The following is a 17,166-nucleotide window of genomic DNA, read 5'->3' on the forward strand; positions in this document are numbered from 1 at the left end:
TTAAACAATTTTGGGAATCAATTTATAATGAACTTATAAAGATATTTAGGTATACCTTTCCCAAAAGACCGGAAGCCTTTTTGCTAGGTCTATTGGGAGGGGAGATTAAAACAAAAGATCAGAATTTGTTTATGTATGCCACTGCCGCTGCAAGAACCCTACTGGCCCAAAAATGGAAAACACAAGATATACCAACCATTCAGGAGTGGCAGGTGAAGATGACAGACTTTGGAACTTGCCAAATTGACAGGGAGGATCCGGGACCAAGAAGACCAGAGATACAAGAATAATTGGAGTAAATTTATTGAATACTTAAAGGAGAACTGTAAAAACTTAAAGACACCAGCAGGACTGGAATAATACCTTCAATGTAAAATAGTAGTTATATAAGAATAATATACACGATAAGAATGTGACAAATATACCAATTGCAGGGAGGGAGGGAAGTCAAGACTCTGCAGAGTCAAAGGGAATATATGGTAACAATAAGGATTGTTGAATATTTAAAGAAAATAATAAAAAAGATATCTTGCCCAAGAACCGAACAAAACCTGGAGTCAATAGCATGGGTGAGAATAGCGAGGAGAACTGGGGGTGGTTGTTTTTTTGCCCCCTTCCATCCATTTGCATCCATTCTTTTGAAGACACGCAGAAGGTATTTCCTTCCTTAAAGAACTTTAGTAACCAGAATCCAGTGCTGTGTGATTAGAACAGCAATTGCATGTTCTGTTGGCTCTCTGATTTTAAAAAGAAATGCTTTATGATCTTCAAATGGAACATTCCCTAGGATACCAGCTTCAAGCTGCCACAAGGACATTTCACAAATACAGGTTTTATACTGGCAAAGAGATAAACAGGCTGTATCTCCATGCGGTCAAATTTTAATTGGCTACTGTGGTATCATTGCACTGATCTGACCCAACTGCCCTTAACTGAGGGTGTTCCTGTTTTTTTGTTTTTTTTTAATAGGTTCCTGTTTTTCCCCCACACACTGCTGTGTTGGTTTTACTCCTATAAGTCACTTGTGTTGCACCTCTTATAGCAAATTGTACGCAATTATAATGTATCAGGGTGACTTAGGCTGGCTTGTAGTTGACCAATTATTTGGGTGGAACCCATGAAGCAACACCAGCTGCTGCGTGAAGCTCCTTAGTAGTGAGGCAAACCTTAGTAAAATAATATTTTTATTTTATGCTGCAAAAAATTACATACCACAGTTCTAGGGTGGTTTACAAAGAAAATAAAAATAGAAAATAGAAAAAAATTATCATCCCTTTGCACTCTCTGAAAATCTATCTCAGAAGGTTAAGAGACTCTCTGGGACAGTGTCAGAGCTGCTATCTGGAGCTGCTGAGGAAGGGAGGAATTGACAAAAGTGGCAAGTCCTCTTCCATCAGCAAGATCCCTTCATTTGATCAAAAGACTATGGTAACCAAAAGAGCAAATACGTTTTGCCTATCAAATATATGCTGTACAATGGGGTGATTAACCAGGAAAAGCATATATGAGGGTCGCTCATTGAAAATGTTGGTTTAGTATGTGGCAGTGAGAAATTCCATGTTAGAGAGCCCTAGGAGAGGAATTGAAAATAAGGCTGGTGATATAATGCCATTATATAAATCGATGATGTGACCACAGTTGGAATTATGAGTAATATCTGACTAAATCAAGGTAGAAGTAAATGGATTTACTTATCTGCATTGATTTTAGTGTGTCTGCTCTGAGTACGGCTTTTCTGAATATCACTAACTATGGCCAGTTCTGGTCACCACAACGAAAAAAATGATATTGTAGAGCTGGGGAAATGGCAGCAATGGGCAACCAAAGGCTGAAGGGTGGGACTGACACTACTTCTTCACTTAGTAACTAACTAAACTGCGGAATTTGCTTCCGAAGATGGCTCTGAAAAGAAATTAAACAGATTCATGGAGGGTAAAGCTATCAGTCTGCCTACAAGTCATGATCATTCCAGAAATAGATGTAGTATGCTATTGCCTTCATGCCTCAATTACGGGATACCTTGGACATCTGGTTCACCACTGTGGGAAATGGGTTGCTGGCCTAGAGAAGCCTTTGATTCAGCAGGACTCTTCTAATATGTTTCTATTCATATGTGTAGTACCAGAGCACTATGGGCTTATCTACACTTGCCTTTTTCCCTACTCTTTCCAGGCAGAGATCTGTGTTTTAATGCTCAGTCCGTGAGCATTGTCTTTTTGTTGTTGTTTCCCTAAACTTTCTCTGTGGAAACCCACTCTCTAAAGCTGAATTAGAGCAAAAGTCAATTTGGGTTTTGCACAGATTGATGCTTCCTCTGATAGAAGTTTAAAGAGTGTTTTTTGGGTTATTTGTGAGGAAAAACTCTTGGGCCAAAAAAAGGAGGCACTTTAAATTGCAGCCTGGAAAGAGCAGAGGAAAGATAAGCATTGATAAACCCTGTGATCAGCCTCAGCTATCGGTAGACACAGTGGGTTTTTTCTAAAAAATTGTTTAGGGGTACTCTCATTTTGACTCAAGAAAACCACCATTTTATAGTTCAAACCGGGGGAAATAAATACAGTTAATGGACAAAAGTACAAAGATTCACAAAATGTTTAGGGATATGCGTACCCCTGTATACCCCCAGAAAAAAAAGCGCTGGGTAGACAGACACACTCTCTCGCTCTCACTTTCTCTCTCCCAATCTTTCTCTCTCACACACTATTTTATGGTTCCATCTTAACTAATATGGATATGAAAACCTCTTTCTGTGGTGTTGTCTGGATTAAAGAGATTAGGGTTCCTTCTACATGTAATAAGAACTGTGAAGTGTTTTAAATCCAATTACTAGATAGTTAATCCAATTAAACAAACTAGGTTTCCCCCCTGCATTAACATGCTTTGGATTTCTCAGCACAGGTAGTGTTTAAAGCTGCAACTCTCTGTACCCTTGCTTGGGGCTAAACCTCCTTTTGATTTTACTCAAAACTGGAAAATAGGCATAAGACCGGGTTGTAAATTGTTCTGTATTTGTTTATATTAATGCATTCCGACTTTTTCATACAATTTCTCATCTTTTTTTTCAGAACATGAGGGTGCGTACCGTAAAAGGACAAGATTATTACTCCAAGTCAGGGGCGAAATTCCATGGGAAAATGGAACAAAAATTTCTTCTCGTTGACTGTAAGAAAGTCATGTATGGTACCTATAGGTAAGAAGCTATGCACATGTTAGATATAATTTATATATCTTCAGTGTAATGTTGCTGTGTGTTCTTGTCCACAGGAGGAACATGTGCTAGGGTGGTCTTGGGCCCTGAAGCAGAGCGCCCCTCGTGCCGGGCAGACATCCCCAGGGAGTTCCCGCAGGGCTCCCCATGCTGCGGATAGGAGCCTGCTGCACGGAGCACGGGGCGCGCTGAAACAGAGCGCCCCGCGCTTCGGGCAGACATCGGCCAGCCCCACAAGCTCGGGGGACAGCGGGGAGGCGCAGCGCCGCCATCCCGCTGTTCCTCAACCTGGTTTGGTTTCCCTGACCTGGTTTTGGGGGGGGGGGAAATAAAGGGAAAAAAAATTTCCTTTATTTCCCCCCCAAAAAACTAGGTGCGTCCTATGGGACGGAGCATCCTATGGGACGAAAAATACAGTAAATCCGCATCTGTTTTGCCTAAACAGCATTGTAGCATTGGGTGCTCCCAGCTCATTCACCAGACCTATTGGATAATCTTATGTCTGCCATCTGGAGTGATTTTGGAAGAAATAATAATAATAATTGTTATTGAAATTAATGATATTTAGTGCCATCTCGTGGTTTATAAGAATAGTTCATTCTCATTGAATCTAGTTTATTGTTGGAATAATTACTTAATGGACAGATTTTTTAAAAATAAAATGTGTTACATCATTATATTCACAATAGCCCTTGAGCTCCATGATTCTTAATTTGCTTCTTCTTTTTGTTACATTCAGATGTGACAGAGGAGGTAAGGTAAATTACGTTTTCTTACCCTCAGATTCATCTGCAGATTGTACTTTGGCATAAGATGGATTGTAAACATATGACCATTTGTGGATGCAATGCATACTTTACTGAAGATTTCTGGCAAAGCAGTGATTTCCAGGGTTGTGTTTTCCAAATAAGTTGTTTCTAGAAGTGGTTGACCAATATATGTATTTGTTAAATTATGTGAATGCAAGGGATTGTCTTTGGTTAGAAACATCCCAGCAAAACATACAATATTTTAAAACATGATAGTCAGAACTGCTATGTTTGAGCAGCATGGCTATGTGAAAATATTAGTAAGGTGGTGTTGATATCTGTAAATACCTATCCTACAGGCTCATGGCAAATAACTATGAAAATTAATGTAAAATATATTTGCATGGTTTCACTTTATGGTACACTAGTAAGTATACAAATATAAAATACTATTCTGGTTAACTGTGTGATATAAAATTATTTTTTTTCCATTCATGAAATTATTTACTCATGATGATATTGTGTCTGAAATTCATTTCAGCTTCTCTCAATTTATCAGGGATTGTGTTTGGCTACTGGGACTCTCCTTGAAGAAACTTTTCATTGAGTTATTTGAGGAGCTACTTCATAAGCCTCAGTTTAGGACTTTTGCCTCCTGTGTGGTGCTCCTTATCAAGCAGAAAGACACACGTCTGCAAGATATAATGCTTACAATTGTCAACATGTGTTACACACACACACACACACACACACACACACACACACACCACTAGTGAAAAAGTGGTTCCATGTCTACTATTAGCTAACAGAGTGTGTGTGTGTGTGTGTGTGTGTGTGTGTGTGTGTGTGTGTCTTCCTTCCCCAACATGACCACCTTCAAATGTTTTGGACTTCACCTCCCTTAAGCCTTAGCCAGAGTGGCCAGTTGTCAAAGATGATGGCAGGTGCTACCTACCTCTATTTATAGCTTGTGTTGGTAAAAATAGGTATCATTCTCAATATGCTTCTCCAGCTTTAATCATCAGTGACTCATCACTAAAAAAAATCTGATTGATCATACGATCCCTGTGCACATTTCTGAGGAGAACAGATTTCGTTTCTTATACAGAAACCTATCACTATGTAACTTGACCACAAGTTAACAAGTGTTCGCCTGTTCCTGGTTTGGATTACTAATTGTAATTTCTTCATCTTTCAGCTTTATGTGGTCCTTTGAGAAAGCAAACCTCAGCATGGTCCAGGTTATCACAGGACAACTGGTTGAATCTTTTGATGAAGAGTTTAGGACACTGTACGCCCGTTCTTCTGTTCCCAGCTCATTTGCTCCAGAATTAGTTAGAATTAATAGCCGCCGAGCACTCTGGGAGAACGATGCCTACCAGCATTCACAGTCTTCCTTAGCTTCAGCTTCTAGCCTGCGTAACCCTTTCGGGAGGGCCAACAAAACCCACAACTTAGACACCAGCTTTCTGAAGAAACAAGGCAGATATGGAATAAATGACAATGACACATTCACTCCTAGAAACCACATCTTTCAGAAACCACAGTTTGCTCCAGGTTTTCATATGCAGGGTAGAATCCAGCAGTACCAACCCAACGATGTAAATGAACACTGGAAAAGGCATAGCTATGCAGGGGAGAAACCAGAAAGGACTCCGTACATGATGCTCAACAGGGCAATGAACCGGGCAAATAATCAACCTCACGGTTGGCAAGTGCCATCTGACAGTCTCAGCGTTGTATCTTCGTTGCACGGAAGTTACAAAAACCTCAATGTGCCTCAACAGAGTCTGGTTGACCGGCTTCCACAGCCGAAGCTGAATATTGCAGACAGGAACTCAATTGTACGGAGATCTTTCAATGGAACAGACAGTCACATCCGCTACCTACAGCAGAGAATGCCGACCCTTGAACGTACCACGAAATCTTTCCTGCGCAACTGGCGCATTGAATCGTATTTAAATGACCAGTCGGATTTTCCAGCAGACTCAAATGGCTCAGGGATAGGTGATAGGTGTGAGGGCTTTGATGCAGCGGAAAATATCAAGGCCCATGCCCTTTACGCTCACTCTCGCCTGCGCTCCTCCTTTGTCTTTAAGCCAACTTTGCCAGAGCAGAAAGAAGTAAACAGCTGTGCCAGTTCTTCTAATTCAACTATCATTGGTTCAGATGGCAGTGTGACGCCCAAAGGAACGCCCAACCATGTTCCCAAGCCAGAAGATGGAGCTGATGACATTGAGGCAGAACCAAGCACACACGTCCCACTGGAACCTGAGGTAGTCAAAAACAACAGCCTGCCGATTTCAGAAGATAAGAAACCTAGTGTAACTCCACCAGTTAGTCAAGAGAAGCCTACCTACCTATATTCAACTCTGAGCACAAGCAGACCAGTAGAATTTCTCAAGAATGAAAGCATACTGAAAAGGCGAAGTTTTCCAATGTTTGACAATTCAAAATCTGCTTTGGATCTTGGGAATAATAAAGATGCAGCCAGCTACGTCTACAGCACACTAAATAGGAATAGACTTAGACAACCGGCTGCTCTAAAGCCACCGCTAGAGGAGGACCTACAAAACTCTAAAAGCTTGTATGATGTTGCCAATCATCTATCACCTGACAGTAATAAGCTGAAAAGTGAACAGGCCAGGTCTCCCACCACCCCGAAGTCCATTTCTGTGGCTGCACTAGCTGAATCGAGCAAAGATGACCCTGGGAAAGATGCCTCGCCGAAGAAAGAGAACAAGAATTCCCCAAGTTTCCTGAAGAAGGGGTCGCAGAAACTGAGGTCATTGCTGAACCTCACACCAGAGAAGAAAGAGAGCCTGTCCAAAAACAAAGCGCCTGCTTTTTACAGAATGTGTAGCAGTTCTGACACTCTGGTGTCAGAAGGTGAAGAAAATCAAAGACCCAAAGTGGCAGAAATAAAGGTGGAATGTTCTCCCAGGAAAAAAAGAAGCTCCTCATCTAATTCACAGGGGAGCCTACATAAGAGTAAAGAGGACATTACTGTCAGCCCGAAGTCCCCCAAATCTCCAAAATCTCCCAAGTCCCCCAAGTCTCCAAAATCACCAAAGTCTCAAAAATCTCTGAAACCTCCATCAGAAGAAAACATGAAAAGGGGGCCTGTTGTGAAACCAATAGAAAATATGCTGTTGGAAGTACCTCCAGGCGACCCATCTGCTCCCAGATTCAACACCGAGCAAATTCAGTACCAGGATGTCAGGGAGCTGCGTGCAAATGCAGGCCGGGATCGGGTCCCCCCACCAACTGCTGCCGCTATTCCTCCGCACAGGGTCAGTGCAGCGGCGCCTCGTCTATCGAGCACCAAGCCAAACGATGAGCTAATAAGACCTCGCTTGAGCGATAGGCGTATTTACAGTCGCTTTGAGCCGTTTTGCAAAGTGGATAGCTCTGCTCAGCCAACAGGAACTCAGCAAGCAAGCAGCACCCAGAAAAACAGCGCTCACTATCCGGAGACAAATAGCAAGGCCTCTAGGAATAATTATGGAAGGAGCAACCAGGTGGCGAATTACAACCCTGGTGCCTACCACCCATTGCACCCCAATGAAAACAAGTTGCGAGGAATTATGCAAAAGTTTGGGAATTTTATATACAAAAATAAATGAAACCTACTTATGGAATTTTTTTATTTTATTTTTTAAAATATACCTGCTGTAAATACTTAAGTACAGACTGCTGGACAGCTTTTGTAAAGCTTAACTCAAATCACTACAGGAGTTAGAACACTGCTATACATGTATATAACTTTGGTTCAGCATAGGTTTCGGAATCCGACCTGTTGATACGTATTTGCGTTTTTATGTCGTTTGAGGTGTAACTCACCTCAGTGCTGGCAATAAACATTCTTTTATAAACCCTGCCAAAACATGCAAGGTGGAGCCACTCTTTCCATAAAATTGCTTTCATGCACAATAAATGCTCATTGGTTACTAATCTTTTTACATGCAGTCTGCATGTCTACTCTCAAGGTTGTGCTTCTGTTGGGGGAATATACTGTTTTCTGAATGCTGGGCTTGCTATATTTTTGTAAACGAAAGAAGCAATGCTGCTCCCCTCCAATACAATATCTACTAGGCTTCCATTTTCAGCAGCAGTTACATGTATATTGTCACATTCAGTGATAGTAATATGCATACGCTAAAGTAACACGTGACTGGAGAAGACTGTAATTGCAGTTGTCCATAACACAAGTGCAGTATTTGAGTTGGCGCTATTAATCTGAAAGCCTATCCTTTAAAAAGTGCAAAAGAATGAGCTTAAGTTAACATGACCAATCTAGCGGATAGGTAAATCTGGATCAAAATCAATAGGATGTAAATATGCTTTATTGGCACAGTTGAAATATCGCAAACCTGATTTTTCCAACAGTGCCTTGAAGCTCGCAAAAATGTGGTAAACTCATCATTCCTCCTTTCTCACGCATGAGCCCCCCCCTCCCCCCAGTTTTCTCTAACCATATTTTGTCATCGCATCCCAATTGGCAACTATTGTTTTATTGTTATGTAAGCCGGTATGAGGAGGTTTTTTGTTTTTTTTAAAGCAAACAAACAATCAAGCATTATAATTTTTATGAGATATATAAAAACAAACTCCCTGTTACTGTTTGATCCCACCCAATTCAAACCATGGTTTCAAAATACAGTTTAAAGGCAAGTCATTAGCTATGGCTGGCCAGTTGAGACATCGCATCAAAATGTGGCTAAGGGAAAGAAACAGGAAATTAGAGAGTCAGAGAGTATAAACATCCATAACACAGGAGAGGGGAACCTCAGCTCTAAGGGCCAAATGCAGGCTTCTCTGTCTGGCCTTTGGATCTTTTTCTAAGCCATATGCCTCACCTTCAAAGACAATTGCAACCACTATCTATTCAGTGCAGGAGATGCTCACATACCTTATTAGCATGTTCGGATCTTGCTGCAGGCAACAGTCTCCGGATCAGAAAACCCACATATCACTGTCTTTTTTAATATAGTAGCTGCTTCAAAATGATGATTGTGCTCATTTATGGAAGCAGAGAACAACTGTATTTCAGTCTGCCCATTCTCATACTTTATTATATTCTTATGTTTAACAAACCATTAAGTTATTACTGTTTGCTGTATATATCTAAAGATGAGGGGAGGCAGACTTTAGAGAACGAGAATTTATAGGCAAGAGCTTGCTGGCCTTAAAAAGCCCCAACTTGCTTTGTCATAAAATTGTATTTTATGGCCTTCAGCGGTTTTTTTTTAAAGAGATGTGAAAAATAAGACCATTAACATCTTGCATAACTATGCAGCAATAAATTTTAAAGCCATGCCATTAAAGTGAAGTTTTGTTCATAGTTCGGTGATATAAAGGTTTTATTAGCAATCATTTGGTTTACATCCTTAATCCACTTGTGATTTTTCAGCTCCAAAAAGGAGGGAAGGGGAGCCTTACATTATGAATGAGACATCAAAGTATTTTTGTGCTTTATAAAGTGAACTTTATTTCTGAGTTTTGTTAGATAATAGAAAGCCGACATCCATAATTCTCCTAGACATGACAATTTAGATTGCATAGTGACAAAGAGGCTTAGAAGCTTTTTATTAAATGATTTTAGTACTTTCTAGCTTTGACTGTTAGTGTGTGATGAACATGTGCTAGCATCCCATAATGTGCACACTAATTAGTGGCTCTTCCTTGTTTCCCTCCACGGGGTAAGCAATAATGGTCATGCTCACACACAGTGCTAAACCATAGTTTGGCATAACCATAGTTTAGCATTAAACTATGAGGGACTTGGGATTGCATACTCCTTCCTGCTCTCCTCCCACTGTGTGACTGGGAGGATTTTGGCACAGCATAGCTTCACTTTAGAAGAATCCCAACTTGGTGTTATGTTCAAACTAGGGATCCTGGTTTAGAACAAACTCTGGTTAACAAGCCAGCACCAATAGCTCATGATTAGAAGTTGGCTTCTTCTGAAACCTACCAGAGTTTGTTTAGGCTCATGCACCATGGTTTAGTGTCACAAAGACCAATTTTCAGCCTATGTGGACAAAGTGATTGGTCATGGCTGGCTCCAGACAGGGTAGAGAGGAGGAGAGCTCCGTAGTTATCAGGGCTTAACTACCCATTGCACACAAATGTATGCAACAAAAAATGAGCACCTGCCTTTCCCAAGTGGGAAAAATTCTCCGGGGGTGTGTGTGTGAAGCAGAGGTGTGGTGTTTCTCTGTGTTTAAGCTTTTCCTGCTTGCCACTTCTTTGATTCCACACACTAATCAAGAAGCCACTCAGTGGCTGAATTTGCTCACAGGATGTGTTTAACTTAAAGCCCTTAAGAGCTCAAACAGTGCTTTGCCTGATTACACTAGACACCCTGTATGTTACACAAAAATATAACTCAGGTATAGAAAAGTATAGGGGGGTTGGACCAGATGCCCCCCACCCCCGGGTACCTTCCAACTTTATGATTCTATGAACATGGAGGATGCATTGGAATGACAACAATGTTGTTGGGATGTCTGTAAAATGAGGGGAGACAAAGGATGGCATTTCCAGAGAAACGATGAAAGCCACTAAGGAAGGGAGATCATTCTTTGTTTTTAGAGAGTGGGTACCATGTTATGTATTTCATTTCATTTCATCTTTATTTCAGCCCATATATATATAGATATATATATAGATATAATCAGGGGCATTTCTAAGCAGTGTGCAGGAGACCCGGTATAGTTTAGCAAAACTGAAAATGAGTTAAAACTATAAAACCAGAATTTGATTAAAAGTCTGCTGGAATAAAATAGAATTCAGTTAAATACAAGACGTTCAACAGGAATGGGTGCCACAAAATTGGGTCACCAGTACTGGATCACAACTCCTTGTGACTGCATGCCCTAAGGGAATTTTATTTTCTGTATAAGAAAAAAGGGACATGTTTCTCCTAAGATGTCACTTGCCACCTCTATTTTTAAAAAAACATTTTTCTCATTCCCCCCCATTTTTTAAAAAAAAACTGTTACCCAATTAATTAAGACCACTTTTTAATTACTAAAAAGGCTTTCAATTAATTTGTCTGATGAATAGACTAGATGCAGCCCTATCATTGCAGTTCCTGTTTTTGCTGGTCATTTGGTGTATCCAGTAATTGACAGGCCACCCTGGTGAGCTGCATGAGGTTTGGTGGGTGACTCACAAACTGTTCTGTTGCCATTCTGAAGGAGTTTGTTCCATCCTTTAAATGTCACATTTTAAAAGAACCAATCAAAACAACTCTCCATAATTAAGCATCTCAATTGAAATGTGTAATCAAAACATTCCAAAGGCCAATCGTAATGAAAATAAATGAGCGAAATTATTCCAGGTGGTTAAAAGCAAGTTTGCAAGCTAAGTCTAATTGCTTAGACCCAGGAGCAGTCCATTTTATTATTCATTTGAAAGAGCTATCCCTGAAGTAGTAGATCAAAATAAAAGGTTACATTGCTATCAACTTATTCAATGTCTTCCACATCTAAATCCCAAGTGTTCAGGAAAGGTTTTCTGCATATCACTAACCCCAGACGTTTGCAGTGTGTTGCCCAGTCCAGATGGGAGCTTCATGATTGGGCAAGAGTTCAAATTTGTGATTTGTACTGTACCGTTAATTGAGTTAAAAATTCATTCCTTCAACAAACCTTATAGGTTTTGTACGCGCCATGTATTTGAAGCACACCACCAAAGAATCATGGGAACTGTAGTTTGCCCCCACTGTTCCTGCCAGCCTTAACAAACTACAATTCCCAGGATTCTTGAGGGGGTGCTTTAAATGTATGGTGCGTATATAGCCAAAGAGATGGCATGGATATTGTAAAGAAAATGGAAAGTTACTTATGCTTGGATCACATCCATTTGTTTATTCATTATTCAGTTGTAAGCTGGTTTTCAAGGCAAAAACACTTCACAAAGCAGCCTACATAAAATCATAAAAGCATACAACACAATTTTAATGAAATTCAAACAAAGCAAAATCTAATGTTCCAACTAAACAATCTCTCAAATTGATCATGCTGTGTAAATCAATCGGACTTCAGTTAGTTGTGACTAATTTTCCCTTTGATATGTTTCAATAGGACTTAAGTGCTAATGGCTTTTTCTGAACTAGGACCAATAAGCTCTAGATTATGGAGATGTACAATTGAAAAGAAAATCATTCCATTTGCCGTTTCGCTTCTGACAGCCTGACGTTTAATTTTCATTGTTGTCATAGTCAATTGATTTCTCCCTTTTAACCCTCTAATTTGCCGTTTTTCTTCAGTGATCACAGTGGAGACTCTGCTTATAGCTCTGCTGTTTAGAGCTTTGGAGTTTTTCTTCCACATGGCGTTATGATTTTTCCCAGTGCTGGTTTGCCCATTCATTGTTTGTTTCTAATATACATGGATTGCAAATGAATAGGAGAAAGTGCATTCACTTCAATTTTTTAAAAAGAAATAAATGCACACACACTCTACTAGGTTCTTTGAGCACATTGGTCCAGTTTATAGACTAAAGAAAATGTAACACTGAACAGATTTACTCTTCATCTTGCCTCTCTAATGCGCTGTTAGTATACTAACTTAAAGATGCAGACAATATGAAAATTTGCAAGGGTGAGGCCTGTGATTTAACTGAGGGTTGAAGCAGCTTCCAGTGATGTAGATCCTCACTGAATTCATAGAATTGGAAAGGATCCCAAAGGTCATCTGGTCCAACCCTCTGCAACACAGGAGCACAGGAGAGCAAGGATGTAAATTCAACTTCATGCTTTTGTTTTCCCTCTCCCTATTGGATGCCGTGTTTCTTTCAATCCCTGCTGCTGAAGCAGGGGAGTGGGCTGTGAAAGAAAACAGTAAACAAATCCAGAGCTCTCCAGATCAAAAGCAAGAAAATGATTCACTGTTTCACTAATCAAATCATGTATTTTCTACCCCAGAGCCTTGCTACACATTACACTGAGTGCCAGGAAACTCAAACCATAGGGGCTGAAAGCAGCCATCCAGCCCTCTCTGTTCAGTCCTCCAGACTCTTCCCCAGGTCACATTCCTCATTGCCCCTACTCCAAAGCCCTGGGTGGACAGTGGCAATGCCTTTTGCTTGCCTGGATGGAGAGATTCAGGGGTACAGAAAACTCTGGATTTTGCATGGCTGGAAGGTAGCCGACTGTACAAAGTTAAGAGTTCCATTTGTAGCCGTGTCCCCTTTTGCATCTGACCATGCCTACTTTTGCCTCTTGTGAGAGAGAGCCAGTGTGGTGTAGTGGTTAAGAGCGGTAGTCTCGTAATCTGGGGAACCGGGTTCGAGTCTCCGCTCCTCCACATGCAGCTGCTGGGTGACCTTGGGCCAGTCACACTTCTCTGAAGTCTCTCAGCCCCACTCACCTCACAGAGTGTTTGTTGTGGGGGAGGAAGGGAAAGGAGAATGTTAGTCGCTTTGAGACTCCTTCGGGCAGTGATAAAGCGGGATATCAAATCCAAACTCTTCTTCTTCTTCTTCCTACCCATCACTGGAATGGTTGCTCATGAGGGAATACAGCCATCAGGCTGAAAGATGTTCTCTCCCCCGGCACTGTATCCATCATATAAAAAGTAGCAAAGAGTAAACCAGGCTCTGACTTCTGGAAGAAGGCTTCTTTGCAGGAAGCTGGAGGGGAGCTTGCAAGGCTGGTTGCCTTTTCTTGAGGTCTTTATCTCTGGTTCTCTTGTGTATCATTAGCAGCTAATTGTCTTGCTCCTCCCCTTCAAAGTTTGCATCTGTCATATCCACTCTTAAAACATGCATCCTATGCAATGCAAGGCATGACTCTAATGATGACCGAAACTGTTTTCCAACTCCAAATGAAACTATTAAAACAAAGATCAGATATCGATGATTAGGAGGTGTTCACAACCAGCCTGTTGTTCCACTACTCATTCCGCCCTACTTGTACAGGGGACATGCCACCTGCCATCTTGAATGGTGGCAACCTTGAGCTCTAGTAGGAAGTGTCTAAGGGCCATGAGTGACTAGATATGATGCAGCAGAACCAGGTTCTTATAGATATAGATCTGACCCTGTTAGGGGAGAGACCACAGTTCAGTAGTTGAACAAATGTTTTTGCATGCAGAAGGTCTCAGGTTCAATCCCTGGGCATCTCCAGCTAAAGTAATCAGGTTGCAGGTGATGGATAAGAGCTCCACTCAAGGCTCTGGAGACCCCTTGCAAGTCAGAGTAGACAGTGCTGGCCTAGATATACAGTGGTACCTCTGTAGATATACAGTGGTACGAACTTAATTCGTTCCGGAGGACCGTTCTTAACCTCAAACTGTTCTTAACCTGAAGCACCACTTTAGCTAATGGGGCCTCCCGCTGCTGCCATGCCGCCGCCACGCGATTTCTGTTCTCATCCTGAAGCAAAGTTCTTAACCCGAGGTACTATTTCTCGGTTAATAGAGTCTGTAACCTGAAGCGGATGTAACCTGAAGCGGATGTAACCCGAGGTACCACTGTACAAGTAAATTGACCTGGTATAAGGCAGCTTTCTGTCTTGTCGAGGAAAAGACTGCCATCCACCCCTGCCACTGGGTGGCTCGGATTCTTTTGGTGAAATTGGGGAAATGGTTCACAGATGGTGGCAGCAACTCTTCTCAACAGCTACTGTGCAGTGACTGCCAGCCTCCACCTCTCCCAGGACATCCTCTATGTGGGTCATATGAGGCCACCACCTTGCTGAAGCTAAGCAGGTTTGGTTCTGTAGACGGGTGACTGCCTAGGAACCACATGTATGCTGCCTTGGGTTCCATTGCAGAAGAAATGCAGGGCATAAATGTAATAAAAGTATTTTTTTTTAAGTGATGTTATGTCCTGAAGAGTTGCTGCCGCCTCCACCAACTGCCCACAAAATCCTGGCAGTGGCTGTGAAGCAAGTGAAAGGGACCCCATGTGGGATAGTGGTTCGAGTGGTGGACAAGGACCTGGGAGACCACAGTTCAAATACCTATTCGGCCACGAAGCTCGTTGGGTAATCTTGGTCTTCCAGCCTAGCCTACCTTGAGGGTTGTTATTGGGATTAAATGAGAAAAGGGAGGCCACGTGCTCCAGCTCCGTGTACTTGGAGGAAAAGGTGAGATAGAAATGCAAATAAAGACATCTCAAGGCTGCCTCCAATTCAGACAACTCTAATCCTTGGAGTAGGCAAGTCCTCCCTACATATACAACAGCATCTTAATAATACCAATTTACTAGTTATAAAAGTCGGCTTTAGTTCCTTAGCGTAAACACCCAAAATAATCTCGGAGGCTATTTGTGCAAATGAGAATCTTTCTCAATGCCTTCATGTGCAATCTTCCCTCTCAAGTACAGAGTCACTATGGGAGGCCCAGGAAAATGCGTACGGTATTTGTTTATTCCAGTTTGGGTTAGGTGAGCCTTTAGCTATTCATGTGGAAATTTTGCCTGTTTTCCTAAGATGGGTTCAGATGTTGGAAAAGAGCTCCAGGAGATGGGTCTAATGACTGCCCTTGTGCAGCGAAATATAAGAACAGAAGCACAGACCTTTGGAATTAGGCCAAAGGCAACTATCTTCTTTCACATGGTGGCCAGGAAGCCCACAAGTAGAGCATGAAGGCTACTGTTTTTCCTGATAGTCACAAGAACATAAGAAGAGCCCTGCTGGATTAGACCAAGGGCCCATCTAGTCAAGCTTCCTGTTTTCACAGTGACCAACCAGATGCTCATGGGAAGCCTGAAAACAGAAGCATGAGTGCAACAGCATTTGCCTCTACTGTGGTCTCCAGCAACTTGGATTGAGAAGGCTATTGTCTATGACAGTGGAAGCAGAACATAACCATCATGGTTAGTAGCCAGAGGTAGCCTTATGCTCCCCACAACTGGTGTTCATTGGCAAACTGTCTCTGAAACAGTAGGTTCCCATTTTATTTCACATTTGTTCACAGACAGACTTATCCTCCACTGATGTAATCTAATCCTGCTTCAAAGCCACGTAAGCTAGAGACCATCAGAGTATCTAAGTTATCTGAAGGCAGCCTGTTTAGGGAAACTTTTAATGTTTAACAGACCACTGTATTTTAATACTTTGTTGGAAGCTGCCCACAGTAGCTGGGGAAACCAAGCCAGATGGGCAGGGTATAAATGATAAATTATTAGTAGTAGTAGTAGTAGTAGTAGTAGTAGCCAGCAGCACCGAATCCCATACGTTTCATTAGGCCTTGTATGAAATTTTCGCTTCCCTGTCCTTAATGTGATGTCGATCAGTTTCATGGTGTATAACACACACATTCTCCAGGGAAACAGCAATTATATCCAGGATTGCTCCAACCTTTTTTTTTCATCTGTTCTATATAACAAGATGGCTCTAGAAGGGATCCTTCCATTTGCACAGGGATCCATGGATCCAGCAGATGTTTCCCACTGGAAGAAGTGGTGGGGTAGGTAATGTTTACTGATTCCCATTCCCACCCCTCTCCATCCTACAGTGCAACATCCTGTGCTGCTGTGGAGGGTCCCCAAACTCTCCACTGCTGCTTTTCAATGGATCACAGGGGGGAAATTGCCAAAAATTGTCTTCTCAGCTCACCCTCTTCCTCCAGCATGAGCAGAACTCCTCTTACTACCAGCCTGCAACCCAATGAAATTCCTGCTGGGAAATTGCAGGTGTATCGACTGAGGCTCATTTCACATCCTACAGTTCTCCATTTCAACATGTTCTCTGTGCAAGTAGAGTTACATTTGTACAGGATCGTAGATTTTCACCCATTTTCATGTAGATGTATTATTGACTAGTATTGGGATTGGCTGAATACATTCTCACATGGAATGGTGCACCTTTTAGCCTGCTCTAACCTTCTCAAAGGGACGTGGGTGACGCTGTGGGTTAAACCACAGAGCCTAGGACTTGCCGTTCAGGAGGTTGGCGGTTCGAATCCCGTGACGGGGTGAGCTCCCGTTACTCGGTCCCTGCTCCTGCCAACCTAGTAGTTCGAAAGCATGGCAAAGTGCAAGTAGATAAATAGGTACTGCTCTGGCGGGAAGGTAAATGGCGTTTCCGTGCAATGCTCTCGTTCGCCAGAAGCAGCTTAGTCATGCTGGCCACATGACCCGGAAGCTGTATGCCGGCTCCCTCAGCCAATAAAGCAAGATGAGCGCCACAACCCCAGAGTCGGCCACAACTGGACCTAATAGTCAGGGGTCCCTTTACCTTTACCTAACCTT

At 42.0% G+C, this 17,166-nt stretch overlaps 1 protein-coding gene across 1 annotated transcript in view; it reads left to right on the forward strand.

The window, feature by feature from the left end:
• FAM83B (family with sequence similarity 83 member B) overlaps positions 1-7,911 on the forward strand; it is a 45,205-nt gene extending 37,294 nt beyond the window's left edge. The window contains exons 4-5 of the mRNA XM_080997975.1: positions 3,066-3,190; positions 5,156-7,911. Of these exons, the coding sequence (XP_080854101.1) occupies positions 3,066-3,190; positions 5,156-7,583 (2,553 nt within the window). The 3' untranslated portion in view covers positions 7,584-7,911. The remainder of the gene's footprint in view (positions 1-3,065; positions 3,191-5,155) is intronic.
• The last annotated feature ends 9,255 nt before the right edge of the window (positions 7,912-17,166 follow it).

The sequence above is a fragment of the Podarcis pityusensis genome, assembly GCF_964106645.2.
Source record: "Podarcis pityusensis genome assembly, chromosome: 3".
In the NCBI taxonomy this organism is placed as follows: Eukaryota; Metazoa; Chordata; class Lepidosauria; order Squamata; family Lacertidae; genus Podarcis; species Podarcis pityusensis.